The sequence below is a fragment of the Schistocerca serialis genome, chromosome 1 (assembly GCF_023864345.2).
Source record: "Schistocerca serialis cubense isolate TAMUIC-IGC-003099 chromosome 1, iqSchSeri2.2, whole genome shotgun sequence".
Lineage (NCBI taxonomy): Eukaryota > Metazoa > Arthropoda > Insecta > Orthoptera > Acrididae > Schistocerca > Schistocerca serialis.
The window spans coordinates 828531510-828546292 of record NC_064638.1 but is presented as its reverse complement, the minus strand read 5'-3'; the positions used below and the strand labels follow the sequence as shown (position 1 = coordinate 828546292).

At 41.8% G+C, this 14783-nt stretch overlaps 1 protein-coding gene across 1 annotated transcript in view; it reads right to left on the bottom strand.

Annotated features, from left to right (window-relative positions):
- Positions 1 to 14563, bottom strand: part of LOC126484700 (glutamate-gated chloride channel-like) — a 129311-nt gene extending 114748 nt beyond the window's left edge. Inside the window, exons 1-2 of the mRNA XM_050108299.1 lie at positions 14441 to 14563; positions 7601 to 7682 (exon numbers count right to left, since the gene is read on the bottom strand). Coding sequence (XP_049964256.1) covers positions 7601 to 7677 — 77 coding nt within the window. The 5' untranslated portion in view covers positions 7678 to 7682; positions 14441 to 14563. The remainder of the gene's footprint in view (positions 1 to 7600; positions 7683 to 14440) is intronic.
- Positions 14564 to 14783: the final 220 nt, after the last annotated feature.

Genomic DNA, 14783 nt, shown 5'->3' with positions numbered 1-14783 from the left:
GATGTACTTCTAACATCCCAATTTCGAACAGTCCTGAAAAATTTCTTTATGTCTCTACCTGTTTCCGAGATACGAAGATTCAAATTCACCCAACCTATACACGTAACATGAGCACGTAAAACCCGGTCGGAGTCGATAACGTAATTTATAAAGTGACGTAGTGCGGAGAAATGTGTTGTAAAATGTCTCCGTTATCATCAGAATGTTGAAGTACTGAAGCACAAGCAACATTTTTGTGCACGTAACAACCCGTCTGTGGTGTAAAATTAGTTTTGCGTTATTTCAATTTCACAGGAGTAAACTAGTAAAATTTTACTGGCCAATAAAGTTCTTGTCATATGAGTGACAGGAGAACCAACGGAGAAATGCTCCTATCGGGGCACAAAAAATGCGAATATGGTTCTGTTTATAAAAAAACTCTCACTGAGAAATGTGGTACCAGGGATCTCACACTATCTTCCTCACGACCTTTAAAATATTTCCAAAAACTTTGGCGTATAAACATATAATCGCTTAATGCTGAGAGTGAAGTAGACAGTGACTGGGGAAAAAACGGAAAACTGGGTGTGAGCTAGTTAGGGGAGCTTGTGGCAGTGAGAGATGAGTTGTAAGTTAAAAAGAGAGCGAATATTTTCTCATGCCAAAATTTTGGGCAAATTTTTAAATGTACTGGACGATAGTAGACGGTGGCTGTGGTACAGAAAGAGCGAAGGAGAGAATAGCAGTGTGAGGGAAAGAGAGGAACACAGCGGCAATGGAACATAGTTGACTGTAGCAGAACAGTGCTAGGAAAAGGGTGAAGGAGACAGTGCCAGGAAGGGAGGAGGAGAGGGAATAAGGAATAAAGAGAAGGAGAAACTGCAAGTGCGTGAGAGTCAGTGATAATGACAGACACACTATATGGCAATAACAACGGAGAAGAGATAGAGAGATGGTGACAGCAAGAAGAGACAGCAGCAGTGGGAAGGAATGAATAAAATAGTACAAGTAAGAGGGACAAAGAGGAGACAGTGAGAGTAGGTAGTAGTAGTAGGACAAAACGAAGGAGACTGTGGTTATGAGGCTCGATACGGTGAGAGTTAAGAGAGGTACAAAGAGATAATGACAATAAGTTGGGCTCGATGAGTAAGTAAGAATGGGCAAGTGAGGCTGGATGTGTATGAGCGACTTGCACTAGTGGGTGTGAGCGAGTTAAAGTTAGGAAAGTGTTTGGCATGGAGAGGTGAGCTGCATGTTAAAAAGAGCGCTATTACGTTCGTGTTGAGGAAAGTAGAACGAGGAACTGTTTTAAACAAGAATATATTGGACTATTTTGTGCTCCAAGAGGACCATTTTTCCGATTGTCCTCTTACAGTGGCGGGTCCGACCATCACGATACCTAGTGGTCAATTCCGCATCACGTAGGGGTGTTCGGATACTTTTGATCAGATAGTGTGTATGTGAGTTCATCGGAGAAAAGATTAGTCACTTCCTTAAAAGAGCACCCTGTCCGCGTTGGAGCGCTGTATATGAAGTAGAACTGCTACCAGGCGGTCATGTGACCCTCCACTCCACACCTAAGGCATCGCATTGAAGTGATTTATATGTGCCAGCGGGTCATACGGATTCACCAGAGTAAGATGGCTTGATGTGCAGACCTGAGAGAATAGTAGAAAGAAGCCGTCATGTTTCGATGTGTCTATAACCACGCCGTGAATGAAGTTGCCCTATTTCTTATTACAACGAACGTTCAATAAGTAAGACGATACATTTTCTTCTCGGTTAATTTCGGTTGGAAATATGTGGAATTTGTTGTGGGACATAGTGGAATATTCCTGCTTCAGTCCATGTTGTTTCATAAAGTTCCGATATGTGGCGACGCTATAAGTAGCCTTCAAAATTGCGTCTGTAACGGAGGTGCGTTCAATGCACAGATCTGTCAGTGAGTTTCTTTTGGCGGAAAACCAGAACATAACAGATATTCATAGGCGCTTGCAGAATGTCTACAGAGACTTGGCAGTGAACAAATGCACGGAGAGTCGTTGGGAGAGGCGTTCTGTCATCATCGCCACAAGGTCGCGCAAACCTGTCCGATCTTCAGCGGGCCAGCTCGCAGCACACAGCTGTGACTCCTGCAATGTTGGAACATGCGGGCACTGTCATTCGACGTGACTGACGGATCACAACCAAACACCTCGCTGCACAACTGGACGTTTCTGTTGGTAGTGCTGACACAGGCGTCTACTTGTTGGGGTACTCAAAGGTGTGTACCCTCCGCGGTTCCTCGCCGTCTAACAGAACAAACAGTAACAAAGGACCTACTGTGCGGAATTACTTGCGCGTTACTAGCCTGATCGTGACAATTTTACTGTCGAACATCGTCATAGGTGATGCAACATGGGTTCATAACTTCGAACTGGAAACATAACGGCAATCAATGGAATAGCGCCACACCACCTCTCCTCCGAAGATAAAGTTCAAAACCTCACCCTCAGCCGCTAAAATCATGGCGACGGTCGTCTGGGGCTCTGAGGGTTTTATTCTGCTTCATGTCCTCCCTCATAGTGCAACAATCAGTTCTGAAGCTACCCTCGAGAAACTGAACTAATCCCTTCGGCGTGTCAGTCGCCAGAAAAATGCAAACGAGCTTCTCCTTCTCTACGACAGCGCAAGACCTCATACAAGTCTGCGCACCCGAGAGGAGCTCACAAAACTTTATTGTACTGTTCTTCCTGATCCATCCTGCAGCCTGGATCTCGCACCTTGCTACTTCCCTCAGTTTGGCCGAACAAAGGATGCAGTTCGTGAATGATGTGACGGTTACTGATGCAACAAGACGTTGGCTCCGAGGTCGACTCGTAGACTGGTATCATGCTGGCATAGAGGCGCTGCCAGTAAGTTGGCGTAAGCATACCGCTTTGAACGGAGATTATGTTGAAAAATAGAGCTTTGTAATCAAAAGATTGGGTAATAATATGGGGTATTGGAATCACTTTTTCAGAAAAAAATCTTGCATTACTTATTGAACGCCGGTCGTTTATCAACACGGACTCTTTAATAGTCACGTAACATGGCGTAAGAGCAGTGGTCACCAGGAGGTTCCAGCCAACAGGGACAGGAGACGAGGGTTACGTCTTGTCATCAACAGTCGGTTTCAACCTCGACAGGACTTGCAGCTGTCCAGCTCAACCAAGACCCGAGCCAACATTGCCAAAGACACCGTATGCGCTTCTTCAGTGCGTCAAACGACACAGGAACTGGACACTAACTGACTGGAGGCGTATGGTGCGGTACGACGAATCGTCATTTTGCCCGTTCTCGAATGGCGCAGGGCGTCGAGTGCTCCGACAGTCCAGTGAGGCTTCTAACCAGCAGTGTGTAGAGGTTACCTGCCTGGAGGTGCATCTGTTGAGGGGGTATTATTCGTAGCATGACTTTCTTCCATTTGTTCAGGCTAACAGTGGAAATGAAGGACGTTTATTTGTACATTCTCGATGGACAAGCGTCGTCCTTTATCCTACATCTTTACAGTGAGTGAGCTCTGGGCACTCTCCTCTTCCAAGATGACGACAGCCTTGTTCTTAGTGCTTCGTGGATATGATCCTGGTTTCACCAGTAGTCTGGGAGCGTATCACATTTGGACTGCTCCTCTCAGTCACTTCATCTTGTTTTCGCAAGAAGATCTGAGACTGTTTGGACTAGCGATCAAACATGACGCTCAACAGCTCTGTAGTTCATTAGCTCTGCGAACCTAATCATGAAAATATGGCTTCAGTTGGATACAGGTTACGCGAAGAAACTTGTAGCCTGTCTTACTCGCCGAATTGGGGCTGTGTTGCACGATGCTGGCATGATATCTCCCGTGGAGGGTGTGACTAATTGTTTGTCCGCTTTGTTTACTTTTACTAGTTAAACAGAAATTCCTTCTGAACTTGTAGCGTAATTCGCTGCCACATGATGAATATGGCAGCTATATTTCTATCGTCGTGGTTATTAAGTTATTATACCGCCGTCTTAACTTCACATGGTAGAATTTGTTACTACCAACTGAAGAAACGTTATACGGGTAGGTTTCATTACAATCCCCAACACCTGAAAGAAATTATTTTCTTCAACCATACTTCCGCCATTTAGATAATTTTTCCTATAAATGAATGAATGGGAACTATAGGACTGTAACAGATCCAGAGTAATAAAACTTGTATACTGAGTGCTGAGGGATATACCTACATGTGAAGGGACCCTATGTGAGGGACAGACTCAGTTGGGAGATAGAGTTCAGAGCTAACTGCAGGCTGCTCGTTACGATCCAGTTTCGAAAAAGGAATTTTGAGGTAGCCATAAATACACGATCGGATTTGCCTGAATTGATTTTGTCCCTTCAGTTGTAATCTAGAAACTGATCGATCACAGCTGCAAAACAGTTCCTGTTTAAAGAAATTACAAGTTTGTGGGGTCTTTAGAGACTTTTAACTGCAATATAAATAAAATGAGTGTAGCTGCAATTAGCCAGCCGAACAAGGCATATCTTTGGAATTCAGTATATTAGCTTGCATCCTATTGGCTGCAGCTATAGTTCCTTTCCCACCAAGCCACTCTGCCCCACTGATGTGGCATATATTGCGAAAACAAAATGCAACAGTTGGGCCTCCAACTCAATGAAGCAGATTTTCTGTGTAAATGCTGTGAGACAAAAGAGCTGACCACTTGACACAGTACCGTCTTCTGAATGAACGTCGCAGACTACAAGACGTTTTTAAAGTTAATTACAAGGCCATAGTATGCGTAACTTTCTGGAAAGGTTTTATTCAATGAAAACAAAGAAAAGAAATAAATTTCATCCTATATGGCATCATTGCAGCTACCAAGTCAAAAATTAAAAACATTACATAATGGTACTACGTAAAATGGCTTTCTTTAAATATTTATAAAATAAATTAAATAATAACTTTAATGCAGTAAGCGAAACAATTTTTTGAATCAGTGTCCACTGTACTGCTACTGTTCGAAGAGCCACATTACATACGTTTACCCAGTGCCGTAGTAACGGAATACCAAGAATGGTCTCCATCGAATCGAGAGGTAGTTATGCTTATTTCGCTAACCTACGCGGTTTCCTGCCTAATGTTACACGACTGGCTCTTCAGAGAACCTGGAAGACCTCAACTGTGTTCGGTTTTGTTAACATTAGTATTTAGGAACTGACGAATAATCAGTTCCACCAGACTTTTGCTACTTCAAGCTACCTGCTTGCTTCAGCAACCAGCACTAGTGCAGTAACATTGGTACAGCGGACAAGCGGTAGTGCTAGTTTATCGAACTGTACTGAGAGGATGGTAGAAACCATTATGAATGAAAATTCAAAACCTTAAACAGAATTGCGTGTTCATGGAATAGATAAATATTGCAAGAAAATTTATCGTTAGTGGGTGATCCTTCGGACAAGCTTCTACATCCCCAATACTTCGTGGGTTGAAATACAACTCAGTAATTAAACTAATCCATCCTGAACCATTTCAGTGGACCTCCAAGGAACTCCAACGTCCATTCAAATATGTGAACCAGTTTGAAAAGAAAACAATATTAACAGAACACTTACTATTCAGAGAAACTTTGTAACGATTCTTAAAGCTAGGAACATCCATATGCTCTATATTCGTTGTTTTCGTTATTACTTTTCCTCTCATTGCTAGTCTCATTCTGGAATTTAATAATTAGTTGATTACATTTCCTGTTTCTTTCTTGTAAAATGTGACATCATGTATGATCTTGTGTCCCTGACACTGGTACTACTAAATACGATAAATAAATATAATCTTAAAAGTTCTTCAAATTTTATTTATGATCCGTCTCAATAGATAACTTGCCCAGTTAAATTTGTTCAAAGGCTGCGAAATAGTAGTTTACTCAACAGTGCCATCTCGTTGAGCAACGCAATTAATTATTTCAAATACCAAGCACAACATACTCGACATGAATAAACGTCAACGACCTAAAAGAAGAATGGCAAAGAAAAAAGTGTTGGTTGTAAGAATATTATACTGATACGTGAATATGGAACTTGAGATGACAGCTGCAACTACATTTAATTCACCAGTGCTATGCGAAATCAGATCAGGATTTCTGCTCCTGATAACATTGCTCGTGCATCGTTAACACACTGTACGGTTACAAATGCCAACACTTTCGTCACGCCGCCATGAAACGTAACGTGCAGTTAGCACGTGGGAAATGGGGCTAGTCCTCATGTGAAGATGAAATGTCTTGCGTGTCACCTTTCGTTTGTGTTACCAAACACGATCCACCGTCCTACTAATGGATTCATTCCAGTTTTCAGGCAACTACAGAAAGTGCTTATCTGTTGGCGCCGAGGAAAGTGGTTCACTGGTTAACAGTCTAACTCAGAGACGGGAGGACGGCAGTTCAAGCCCTCTCCCAGTCATCAACGTGTAGGTTTCCGGTAGGTATTGTAGATCGCGTATAAGTGCTGCGACGGTTCCCTTGAAAGTGACGCGGCCGATGTCTTTCCCCAACATGGGTTAATGATCCCTCTTCCGTTTAAGTCTTAGTACAGTGAGTGCCACTCAGGTGTTAGAGGAAAACCGCAGATTCAAATATGTACCAAGGGCAAAGAACTCAGGAACCTGTCGAGTAGCGAAGGCGAAAGGGCATCTAAATACCCATGAAAGCAAGAAGTGTTTGTGACATTAATTTCTGAACATGATTGACTGCTTGACTAAGTCATCCACAATATAGATTCGTGTGCAACTTACCGAGTCAGTGTTTAATGCAATATGTAAGTTCCACACGAACTAGAGAAACACAGCCCTTACTATGTCAAAATATTTAACCAGAGTGTTGGCCGGCACCTGAACGGTTTTCGCTTTCAAAAGAAGCGCGTTAGTACTGCCCATTCTCTATATAAGAGCTGAATCCATGTCTGTCTGTGCCATATACCATAGAATTATTTAAAATGGGTCAAGGAAAAATAGTAATGTTAGCAGGAGAAGCAAATGCTCATCCATTTACACGTTCTCAAGTACCTACAAAAATAGGAAAGAAAACAAAAAAAGACTAACATCATAATTGATTTCTTTGTGGAGATCACAGAAAAATTTAATTGAATGGTAAGTCTTTTAATAAGTTTGTATTTGCAATCAGAGATGAACGGTTGAGGCACTAGGAATAATTAACCAAAAACAGAAACGAAATGCAGAGTTGGAGCAACACATATGCCTTTACACTTACATTATGAACAATTACTTATTAAAGAAATCACATTCAGTTATATAGCACTAGACGAAATCACATTCAGTTATATAGCACTAGACAACAATCTGTTTGTGGCGTTCCATTGTTCCTTCTTAACCCCTTCGTGCATCTAACCTAACTTACTGGTACTGTAAGAACTATTGCAGTGAAACTCTGGTCATGGAATTCTTATACTTCGTTCTTATTTTCTGCAATTTTTACACAGCTTCCATCAAATTATTAAACCTTAATGAAAACAGTGACTTGAGAGTAAAAATGCAACAGTATCTACTTTGATTTATGTACAATATCCGACACTATAGTCATGATGCGTAATGTGTCAGCACTATGAGTACATCTTGGCACTTACGTGACTTTTGACAGATTCACAACCAACAGCACCAAAGCACAAAATCGCCGCAGCTTGCTGGGTGTTGCGCTCAGCATGATTCCTGTAAATGGAATCCGTATTTCAACAGCTTGAAACTCAACATATGTAAAACTAACAGTGCGAAATTCACATACTAATTAACATAGTTCAGTAATGTTCATGTTATGCTATAAGGAGAAGTATACCTGATATGTCTATTTTCTTAATAGCAATTACTAATATCTAGCCACCATGCCCAGACTGATACTGCCCAGAGACGTATGCTCAACCGGTCGAGATGGCGCAGTGGTTAGCACACTGGACTCGCATTCGGGAGAACGACGGTTCAAACCCGCGTCCGGCCATACTGATTTAGATTTTCCGTGATTTCCCTAAATTGCTTCAGGCCAATGCCGGGATGGTTCCTCTGAAAGGGCACGGCTATATTCCTTCCCCATCCTTCCCTAATCCGGTGGGACCGATGAGCTCGCTGTTTGGTTCCCTCCCCCAAACCCACAAGGCAACGTGAAGACAGGTCACGTAAAGGACTGTTCTTATGCTTTGTAGCCTCCACAACCTAGCCTAGCAACTTCAAACTCTGTGTTTATAAATGGTTCACTCTCTTTCCTCTGTTATATTGTTCAGTAATTAGTTCATTTAGAACTGTGTGCGTCAGGTATAAAATGAAACTGACACGGAATTTGTTAAATTAAAACTGTACAAAGTTGGCGAAAAATCTAAACCAAGAAAGTCGGCTATCCGAGCCAAGACTCGTTAACCGACAGCTGGATCCTATAGGAACGTAGTTCCATATCTAACGTTACACTGGCAGTGTGGATGTGTATTCCTATTAAAGATAGAAACTATCTTTAGATTACTTATTTTTCATTCGATGTATTTTTCAAGTGCATAGATATATATGTAATATCTTCTAACTCTGCAGTTTTACCGGTTGTGATGAAAGGTAAGGGTTAAGAAGTGTGTATGTCATTTAAGATGCAAATGTTTGATACGCAGTTCCCAATGTTTAGAAGGGCCACCACCCTCTCTCCCGGTTACTTTTTAGGATCCGTCACTGAGGATTTTTATTTTAGTTAGTCTTCTTTGTCACAGAGGATGTGGACAAATCGCTTACGCCCTAAAACTCTGGCAAAACAGCGTACTCGGATCTTTTAAAATACGCGCTGAAATTCACAGTCCACTTCGAGAAGGAAGACAACTAGAATATTTTCTGCATACAAGCCCAAATGGAGGTGCCACCATATGAAATGTCTGAGGTGCAAATCGCTAAATATGAAAACACTACGGTAAACAAAATAAGTGCCGAAGAAATTATCAAATTCTCTAAGTTGTGGCAAAAGACATACCTTTATATAGCCCTCATCGAGATTCCTACACACTCTGTTATAACTCAAGAAATCACATTACGATGTCAGCCGTGGCATGGACTAAGTCGATCTCATGTTTAAGTGTAACACAGTTATAGATCGAATAGCATGCATCGTTATCTTGCAGTGCGAACAGAAACATCAAAGCAGAAAATGCCTTCGTGGACATATCCGATGGCTTGCTAAGATACTCGTTAAATGTATAATTGATGTCAAGAAAGGGCAACATTACAGGTAGTGAACGCCACGAAGCCTGCTTACAAAGCGTTACCCGGGTAAGGTTAAGTGTACACAGTGAAACGAGACGCCCAATGCCGAGGGGACAGTGTTTCAAGTACACGCATCAAAGAAGTAGGAGGAAAAAAGTTCTCAACATCAGCATCCATTTATGGTAAATTCAAATTTGGTATTAGGCGGAAAAGCCGCGCGGGATTAGCCGAGCGGTCTCGGCGCTGCAGTCATGGACTGTGCGTCTGGTCCCGACGGAGGTTTGAGTCCTCCCTCTGGCATGGGTGTGTGTGTGTGTTTGTCCTTAGGATAATTTAGGTTAAGTCGTTTGTAAGCTTAGGGACTGATGACCTTAGCCGTTAACTATCTTTAGATTACTTATTTTTCATTCGATGTATTTTTCAAGTGCACAGATATATATGCAATATCTTCTAACTCTGCAGTTTTACTGGTTGTGATCTTGCAGTGCGAACAGAAACATCAAAGCAGAAAATGTCTTCGTGGACATATCCGACGGCTTGCTAAGATACTCGTTAAATGTATAATTGATGTCAAGAAAAGGGCAACATTACAGATGGTGAACGCCACGAAGCCTGCTTACAAAGCGTTACCCGGGTAAGGTTAAGTGTACACAGTGAAACGAGACGCCCAATGCCGAGGGGACAGTGTTTTAAGTACACGCATCAAAGAAGTAGGAGGAAAAAAGATTTCACACACATTTGAACATTAGGCGGAAAGTTTCGCAAGACTACGAAGAATATGAGGATACACTAATGCTGCAAAAAATTCATAATTTTTGTCGCATAGACCTGAGTTTCGAGCTTAGCAAAGAAGATTCAGAAAACTTAGTCTAAGGATGATACTCTGTTAAACAATCTGCCTCACTAAACAAGTTATCATACGTGAACGACAAAACTAGTTCGAGGAGAGCATTCCATGTTTATGAAAGAATTAAGTTTTGACGTTCAAAGTAGCACCATACGTGGAATGACATACATTACTCGATGGATAGATCCCGGCGAAATGACAGTGTAGGAGGAGTATTGTGGAGCAAGACTGCCGCCCACTTCCAAGGATTCAGTAGTGTAGACTGCAGCCGGCACTGTATCTGTCTTCCTGTCATGAACACAATGACGCTGCCACCTGATCGGACGTTTACTGAATAGATTAGACTAGATTAGATATACTTTCATTCAAATTGATCCGTAGTGAGGAGGTCCTCCAGGATGTAGAATATGTCAGAAAAACAGTAATACATGAGAAACATTTACAGCTGAAACAAATAAGCTAAATTTCTTAGGTTGTTAAGCTTTTTATGGCTGCTGGCAAGTTATTGAAAATGGGTCTTCCTGAATAACGCACACCTTTTTGTACAAGAGTAAGTGACTTTAAATCCTTGTGAAGGTTATTCTTATTTCTAGTATTGCATTCTGAGACAATATTATTAGACAAAGCTAATCATACACCAGACCGGAGCGGGAAGTATCTTGGTCTCGTTATAACATAGCATTTATATATTAGTAGAGTATTGGACTTTAGAATGAGAAAGAAAAACATCTCCAATTCTTAGTATCGGAATTACGCTACTGTTCAGACCAAAGACGTTATGCGAATGTAATGTAATTGTGTTATACGCTCCACGCGCTATATCTTATTCCTTGATGGGAGAGAGGGTATCTGTTACCGTAAGAAGATGGCTTCTGTAAGGATAATTCTTGGAAAGGAAAGACGTGATCTAGCTGAGCCTATTGTGCCGCTAGTTGAATAATATAAGTAGAATTATTCAGAAGAACTATGGATTGTTTGTATGAAGTGTTATAATAATATTGTACATTGGAATATTGTGAAGACACTAATAAAAGGCGGATGCAGGAGACTGATGGTGAAGGGACGATAATTATTTCACTCTTTATGTTATTAACCTTTGGTACGACATCGCAGTGCGTCACTTTGGAGGGTGAGGAGCCTGGACGCCGCAGTCGACTCTACAGCACACAGCTCCGCAAGGAGCTGCTAGTTCCTGTACCTGACCCACATTGCACTGAGCGGAGGCCACAGACCGATTTACTGGTTGTCAGTTTTCAGACGAATGTGGATAAATTTATTACATACTGACTTAACACATTGTTGTAGGATTTTCTGAGGACAGGTGTCAGTAAAATCGAGGAGATAGTATAACGTGAGTAGATAGAACACGTTGCAGTTCAAACTAGTGCGTGTTGGTACGTGACAGTGCGGTCATAGAAAGTAAGAGCAGAAAATGTTTTCGCGGGCAGCCACGACGGTGAGCGGTAGAAAGAAGAGGCAGTGCTGAAGCAAATGCTTGCAGACTGTGCGAGCAAAATGTTAAAAATTAATTAAGTCGATAGTGCGCATGTTATGAGGACGGACACGATGCTGAGACGATTGGGATTCAGGTAATTACTCCAAACAAGAACAAGAAGGTGAATTTATACAACAAATATCCTACTTGAGATGTGGGTAGATGTCTCATCAAGCAGCAGCTTTAACGACGTTACGGACAACACAAAAACTTGCAACATTGCGAAAACATGACAAGTTTTATTGCACAGAATTGGACCTCTCCGAGATACATTGTTCTGTCTATGGAATTTTATTTTAATAGATGTCAGAATAAGCAAGTCACAATGGGCGGACGGGACCATATAGTTTCAGAAAAAGCTTACTGCATCAGATTCTTACAAATAAATGAAACATCTGAATTAAAGCTGTCAGTCGTTTATTCAGACGAAACGTGGATTTGTAGACGTCACAATGAAAATCTATGTCGTGGAAGTTATAGTGAGTTAGCAGTATTGTCACACAAAGGCGCCAGTAAGTGTTTAATTGTTGGGCTATGCACGTATTTGCATGTAATCTTGTAGAGTTCAGCGCTCCACTTGAAAGATTACTAGAATTTGAGGCAAAACAAGCGCCGTAACTATGTAAGTGGTACAGAGGCAAGCTAGTGTTCCGGGGCTTACCACAGCTTACTACTACCAGCGCGATGTCATCATAAGGCGTCTGTGGTTAACATACAAAGGATAGCACCATACTTTAGAAGTGAAATTGAAAATTAAAATAACTCTTCCAAACTTCGTCGGTGTATGCTTACAAACATTAATATTAACATTAAGTTTCAGAATGATCAAATGAATGTGTTAGGCAAAATATACAATCTTAAGAGAAAAATATGTGGCACTAAATAATAAAATTTGAAAGCTAAAAATTAGTCAGAATATGTCATAATTAAAAGTTCTAAGTCTCAACTTGAACAGAGCAATATTTTGGCCAAAACCCGCGTTTTTACGGAAAATTGAAGCCTCTAAATATTAGACCCACAAAGCTGAAAATTCGTATACGGCCTCAGTTCCATGTAAAACCATTAAATATCTGACACCAATAAGCTACCTCTGTCAGTTTTCATTTGTAACGAAAACGTCCTTATTCATGGTAGATTAAGTATCATTTGAATTTTTAATATAAAGTTCTGATTACAGCACTTGATTACATTCATGAAATAATACAGCTGTATCAAGTTTCAAAAACTAAATTGTAAATAATAATGGGTACGAGAAATCTTAAACAGGCAGTTCAGAGGTCATGTTCTACTGTTGGTTCCGTTCTAAAAATTCTAGCCGGAAAAGTTTAAATGCCGTCGAGTTAAAACTTTCAGGAACCAAAGCAAACTTAACTCTATCTGTATACAAATTAAGAGGATTGTAAATTGTTAAACGACGGAGTTATTAATTAACATGTTTCTGAGAAAGGGACTATTTAGGTACTCCTACCCGTGTATAGGGCGGTTAATAGCAGATGTTCTATTGGACAGTCCGCTGTGCCCCTATATAAATACAGCCAGAGAGGCAGTGAAAAGAGACACTTTGCACCGAGATATCAGTCTGTCCGCATCAGTCCAACGCCTGCGTGAGTTGTGCTTCGGATGAGCAGACTTGAATGCGTTTTCGGTAAAAGTTGGAAGTGAACTCGCGAGGACTGTACACCATCCACAATCGCATAGATTTCACGGAAGTATTTGTTTTTGTTCCGCCCATAATGTTGACAAAACCGTGTGGAAAGTGGCGAGATTTTTTTCACTTTTATGGCGGGCGATTAACTTTTGGGTTTAGAAGTCAGGGCGACAGACCATTTTACTTGGAACATCCCACAGAGGTGGCATCTGCACTGTTAATAGTGTTGTTTCCGATAGAGACAGTAGTTAGAATACGAAGAGTTATATTTCGTATGTGTGAACTTTTGCAAAAATATCAATCAGTTAAAAATCAAAACTTTTATCTATGGACATAGGTCCTGATACCGCTGGGTAAATGGCAGGTAGGAACAACTTATTTAAGTGAGAACAAAGAGTAAAGTGGACTTACAGACTGGAAGTTATCAGTATGTTCTCCATCGCTTTCTCGTTGATTGCAAAATTTGTAAACGGCGGAGGTAGATGTAAAGCACGCACAGATAATTTAAGTGTCTTTTCATAATGAAATAATGAAGTAACAAGTATTTGACTTTTATCCGCCACCCCACAAGTTTAAGTCCTTATCACCCCTTCCTCTCCATTTTCCTTGGGCGTAAACACGACGGCGTCTCCACCTTGCCGAGGTCTCCCTTTCGCTTTGACATACTGCTTCTTCGCACGTGACAATGTTTTCAAACAATGCCACATCCATCGCCGCTGTAAGAGTGCAGGCGCATAGCTCGTCAACGCTAGGACGGAAATTATGTGAACACCATTTACCTGAACATGTTTTTCTGCACACATCTTTGAGCAAAATGATGTTTTCATTGGTCTTTTAACTGTCATATACAGCTGTTGTATCTTTCTAACTGAGTGCCTGCATTACGTCACCAACGACAGGGAATTAGAGAAGTCGATTAGTTGGTTGGTTGCTTTGGGGAAGGAGACCAGACAGCGAGGTCATCGGTCTCATCGGATTAGGGAAGGACGGGGAAGGAAGCCGGCCGTGCCCTTTGAAAGGAACCATCCCGGCATTTGCCTGGAGCGATTTAGGGAAATGACGGAAAATCTAAATCAGGATGGCCGGACGCGGGATTGAACCGTCGTCCTCCCGAATGCGGAAGTCGATTAGTGATAAATGTTAGACTGACTAATAAATATAAGGAAGATACAAATATTTGGATGCATGTGTTAACGAAACGCGAAAACTGTGACTGGCAGGCAGGCGGGAGAATGGCGTTGTTTGGCACCTACCTGCTGTGTGTGGACAGCCGAGACGCCAGCGCCCACCTCGCGTCTGCGTGTGTCTGCGGTGGACCCGCAGTGGGCACAGCCTCTAGCCGCCTCATAGCTGCCGGATGTGCCCCATCAGGGTCGGCTCGCCATTGGACGCGACCCACGCCCGGCTGCGCTCCTTTCACTTGTAGCTCCACCACTCACCCGCAATTTGCGACACCTATTAAGCACTTCAGCCCGATCTCGCAGTGACAACGGGTATATATGTTTATACTGCGACTGTTTGTGTTCCTGCGTAGTTCGTCTCTCTCTCTCTCTCTCTCTCTCTCTCTCATTCCCGCCCCCCCCCTCCCCCACTCTT